The sequence below is a fragment of the Priapulus caudatus genome, unplaced genomic scaffold (genome assembly GCF_000485595.1).
Source record: "Priapulus caudatus unplaced genomic scaffold, Priapulus_caudatus-5.0.1 Scaffold751, whole genome shotgun sequence".
NCBI classification, from domain to species: domain Eukaryota; kingdom Metazoa; phylum Priapulida; class Priapulimorpha; order Priapulimorphida; family Priapulidae; genus Priapulus; species Priapulus caudatus.
Genome location: NW_014577812.1, coordinates 62,173 through 67,981, shown reverse-complemented (window position 1 = coordinate 67,981; position 5,809 = coordinate 62,173). Strand labels below are relative to the sequence as shown.

General features: G+C 43.5%; 1 protein-coding gene across 1 annotated transcript in view; it reads right to left on the bottom strand.

The window, feature by feature from the left end:
- LOC106813286 (mechanosensory protein 2-like) overlaps nt 1-5,809 on the bottom strand; it is a gene marked incomplete in the record, with an annotated part of 23,563 nt that overhangs the window by 14,814 nt on the left and 2,940 nt on the right. Inside the window, 1 exon segment of the mRNA XM_014817392.1 lies at nt 687-787. Coding sequence (XP_014672878.1) covers nt 687-787 — 101 coding nt within the window.

Below are 5,809 nucleotides of genomic sequence, written 5' to 3'. Positions count from 1 at the left end.
AATAAGACAAAGTTTCTTAAACGAACAATTTCAATTTGTATTAAAACACAATGCGTTATAATAACAATGCGTCGCACAAGCAATAGTGCCCGCTCAGGCCGGCACTATTGTTTCATAGTACCTGCGACGTTATCCAATAGAATTTCAACGATTTATCATGTGATGCACTATTGCATATTACAGAGATGAGAACGGCTCCGGACGAAATCATCGCGATATATTTCTACTTGCTGGTAGAACAGCGCAATGCGCTATATTGCACACCGCAGGTGCTAATCACTTTCGGGGGGTGTGGGGGTCCTCCCACAGAATTTTTTTTAAAATTAGATGCTTGCAGACGCGTTCTGAGGTACAGAAATTTCAAAAACTAGCTTGTTTATGAACGCCACCATTGCGCGAATAAATAATACATTTGTCGGCCGCGGGATGGCGAGCTCAGACGGTAAAAGAGCATCACTAGATGCGGGACATTTTCCCACTGTCTGCGGGTGGCAGTACACCCCCCCCCCCCCCTTACAGTTTTCTCAACGGATTTGAACGATTTGAAAAATTTATAATCTTCGAAAGCGAAAAACGCGGGAAACCGCGGATCCGCTGGAGATTCTCATCTCTGATAATAAATACATTAGTTATCCCTTCACTCCTCTAATTCCCACGCGCTTGTGCACGAACGCGCAGCTACGCACCTTCAGAGTGAAGCAGAGAGAGAACGGCAGCGTGATACCGATGACGAGATAGGAGAGGATGGTGAGCACCCATCCGCAGCATCCAACTCCCTCGGTCGAAGCTGCAAGAGAGAAGAGACTCAGTATAAACATCTCGTGCTACAGCTCCACACACCAGTGTTCAAGACAGCATGCGTATTTGCGTAAAATACACATTGAAAACACTCATTTACACATATGTACAAACCATGGAGTACAGAAACGCTAGCATTTGCCCCAGTACACATAGAGTACAATTACTGGAGTATTCTTCAACATATGCATATATGCGTATTCTTCACAAACACACACACAAGCAGAGTTGGACAACGTAGAAAGCACAATTTACTTTCAGTACTCACTGGTACTTGGTAGAAATGAAAGTATCAATGACACTGTAGCTCACCACAAAAAAGGACACAAATGAGTGAGTAAGAAGAAGTCAGTTTTAATTGAGCAACCATCGACGTACATTATAGAAACGATTGCCATCTGTATATCGCAATAATAATTTATAAACCAAAATGAATCACAATTTGTGACGGTAGATGGTGCTATATACCCGCTTTGATGTTTCTTAGCGATGGCGATTGAAATAAATAAGTTATGCTGCGTTCCGACATGTTTTGTAAAACTTTGCTCTAATATAGACATTTTATCGGCAGGGTGGAGAGGAAATACCAATTTTGCATTAAAGATATTGTCAATGAAATCTTGTAAAACGAACCAGATGAGTGTGACACCACAGACTGTTTGTGTCTATATAATATGATATATAATTGCCAAACCCTACCCAATTTGCATAATTTTTTTTTAAATATCAAAACCCCTAGCCCTTATTCATTCACATACCAAAAATGAGCAAAATCCGTTGAACCTGAACTGACTAATGGCAATTCCCATTTTTGCCAAAAAATTGCCGTGGCTCGAAAGTACGTCGACTAGCGTGCTTCAAAATAGGACGTTTAATATGGGAGCATAGCAGTAACAACTATACCCAATTTCAAACATGTGGGCCAAACGGTTCCTGAGTTATCGTTGACCATAGCGAAATGCTGACGGACGGACGAACGGACGGACGTATGACGGACGACGACCCATGGCAATAGCTCAGCTTGACGATGTCAAGGTGAGCTAAAAATGATGAGTACCATATTTGGCGAATACTCATGTGGCAAACTACCCGGTGCTCATACATTTGAAAATTGATGAGTAAATACTCATCCGATCCAAAAATTAGGCAATAATAAAACTATTGTTTGTTTGCCCTCACCCGACCGACCCGCCAAAAAGGGGCCGACTCAAAAAATGTTATTGATCTTTTCCATTTTTTTTTTTTTTACAAATTGTATCAGTGTACATTATATAAATCTGTAGGCAATACATTATATTGATGATTATATGTACCAAGCAAAACAAACATTCAACATAAAAGGTATCTCCACACAAGCACACCCGAGCATGTAGACACCATGCTGAATTTGTAAAAAGACCCCCCTCAAAAAAAAGAAGCCTACCTACCTACCCCCACCCCTTTTTTTTACGTGGCCTTATCTGGAGGGCTGCACACCGACGATTTACCTGCTGGCTGCTCTTGGAGTATAGGGCCGCGGCAAGTGTATTGCTACGGCGTCTATAAGAGGGGTTATTCTATGGTGCGAGGGCACTGCCCATATACCTAACGTCCAGATCTAACGATCAATACATATATACATCGGCAACAGCCAACGTCGGCCAGACCCGCTGAGTTATTGACGAGGAGCAAGAGTGTGCTTCTAGTTCTACATGCCACGTACACATACTTCACCCCCCACTCCTCAGCAGAGCAGCAGGCAGTCTGATGCCACCAACGCCCACCAAAGGAACGTGTCCACAGGGTGTTAGCCAGGGGAAAAAATCAGGGAGTCTCACCATATGAGCGAAGCGAGGATGCTGCGGGTGCGAAGCGCCCTGGGGGGGAAGGGCCTTACCTTAAAATGGAGGAAATTTAGTCTGAAATGCCAAAAAGACAGGAATCTGATATGATTTTATATTCTTATAAACATTGTTGTCAGTTATACAACTCAAGGTGTATAATATATATAATTGGGCCGCCCTCTTGCCGTCTCTATCAAATTTCATCCTTCTCATCCAAGAATAGGCCGTCCAAAAGTCCGGTAGACGGGTTTCTGGCTAACACACAGTGTGCCACGTCTAATCGATTATATGTCAACCCTACTGCCCACGAGGCACGATGAAGACTGACACGTACCATCTCCAAAGCGGTCGCTGCGGATCAGCTGGGATTTTCTCAAACATTCCCAGTCACTCCCGACCGCGTTCTGCTGAACATCAATGATGGCGATCGAGGTGGTAGGAACGAGGAGTGGCTGTATTAACACTAGGCCATCCTTAAAAAATTCTATGTTTGCTGTCCCCCGACCCATGATTTTTTTAGTGGGTAGGTAGGTAGGTCATTTTTTTGTGTGTGAGGCATAATAGTTATTTTAAGTCTGTCCTCATGTTTGCCACACATGCTTTGTGTTTCAGTCTTAACTATAAAAAATGTAAAAAAAAAAAAATGGAACCCAAAATATCAAACATAATTTTTTAAGAATGGCCCTACTGTACTAACAGCTGTAGTAGTGCCCAACCACATAGCGGCGTTGACAGACAACAACAGCAGAATCGGAGAGAAACGTCGTCGAAGTCTGCTGTAGCTCGATTAGCCACACTGTTGTGTTTTAGGTATTTTAAGTCATACAAAGCTCAATGTCACAAGAGCCCATTAACTCCATTAGAGCCCATTATAGCCCATTAAAGGATTAATGGGCTCTTGATGTCATGCATTGAAAGGTGCTCACATAGAGAGCATTCTAACGTGGGCGCTCTCAAGAACACTCTCACAGAGGGTGCAGTCAGAGGGGCTGCTCTCACCAAGGGTGCTTGCATAAGCCTCCCACACAGGGTGAGATTCGTGCTGAGCACGGAACATGTTTCGTGCCCAGCACGAATCTCACCACGTGTGGGGTCGATTTATGTGAGTTTTCGGTCTCGCGAGGCAGTAAGGAAAATATCTGCCGTGTTTGATAATTTTGGTCTCGCGAGGCTGAAAACTCAGCGTGTGCGGGGTATGTGAGACTCATGCTCACACTCATTCAGTGGCAGCGCATTTTGATTGGTTCTCACTCAGTGGCAGCGCATTTTGATTGGTTCCGCCAGTTTGATCAGTCACGAGCTACAGTGACACCCTCTCAGAAGACCCGTGCTCATCACGTATCTCACCGTGTGCGCCGGGCGCGAGTTTTTAAAACATAGGATGGCGACTGAAGATTGATAAATTATTCATGACATCACACATGGTTCGCGTTTGGGCAATATACAATGGTTCGCGTTTGGGCAATACGCAGCACTCAGTACTAACTCGCTTTACAACAGTAAGTAAGATACATATACCCTCTAGGATCGTACTTTAAGAATTAGCACAGTTTCGATCGTCGCAGCCCATATCTATAGATCGATATATATATGGCTGCTGCTAAACTGGCATTAGAGACATTTCAGTAACTGTCTGACTGTACTGGGAGCCCGGTACATGCACAAGATGGGGACACATAGGTCAGGCAGGCCATAAATAACCATTAAGCTGTATAACTTAGGTAAGGTTCGTTAACATAACTTAATACATACACATATATAAATCCATATATGCATGTATAGTCTTAACGAAAAACTTTTTGAGCCACTTGCCCTTCAGGCAGCCGCAAGTATTCTGTAAAATGTACATGCCCGAATGACATTCTAGTTGCCCATATATTTTACAGGAATATTTTTGGAATATCGAGTAAAGAAGTGTACACCACACAACTTCTAGATGCCATTCGTTTCCAGTGTTAACAATTCGTGATTTTAAATTAAATACCTTCAGTTAATGGCCAGTTTCATTATATTTCATGCATTTTTAAAAGCAGGCGCCCGTCGGGCAAGTGAGCTTGCAATGTTTACAATTTACATGCCCGATGAGATTTCTACACGTCTCGGGCGTCGGACGCCCAGCTAAATTCAAAGACTGCATTATATGAAACTAACTGGAAGAACTGTATACATAAATAAGAACACCGATATAAAAATACAAATAGGGACACTAATAAATGGCCACATGGAATTATACATTATCTAGGTCAAACCTAGCTCTAGTACTATAGCCTGCGTACAGTTGCCGCAGGCCCTGCAGTGCCTGCGCGCGAATTTTGTTCCCCTACATGTTATATCCATTGGCTGCTTCTGATTGGCTGCTTTGATTTGACCACACCATAGATAGTGTTTGGGATACAATAGATAGTATATATGCCGATTTAGTTTATTGTTAGGGGTAGAGTTCGGGTTCGGGTTCGGGTTCGGGTTAGGAGTTTTGCATCATTCCTTGATATACGGAAATTCTGATGCGGAAGTTATATGCGTATATCAAGCCCAATGGATATAACGTGTAGGGGAAAAAAATTCGCTGCCCGCGCACAGTGCCGCTCCAGTGCCCGGGCAATACAGTTGCCCGCAATGCCCTGCGGCAACTGTACGTGGGCTATAGAACTAGAGCTACCGGTATACTAGAGCTAGGTCAAACCCAACTATAGATGCTGGCAGCAGTATTTCGTATTAATTACACAGATGCAGCAACGCACATAGAAACCAAATCTGAAATGACTCGCGCGTATATATGTGTAACGACGTCACAAGCCCATGTCCCGGTGTCTTCGATCGTGTCATGTTCAGCCATATAAGCAGAGGGGGAGGGGCAACTGGCCAGCGTTTAATCACAGCTAATTACTCGATCGTGCTGATCGAATCGTCGCGATACGGCGTCGATCATTCTTCGTCCAAATTTAATCAGCCGCTACCCTCTCTCGCCATTACTGTACGCGCTTGCCAAACACCTTCATCTCTCACCATACATTCAAATCACGAGATGTATGCAAATGCATCAGCAGGGCCGGATAAACTGGTTTATAGTTGGTACTTATGCAAACTAGCTCGTGTAGTTCATGGAATATGCAAACGTGAGCACAGTCATAAGTAGAACAGGTCTGTACTGTACATATTGCTTATGCTTAGGCTATATATATATATAT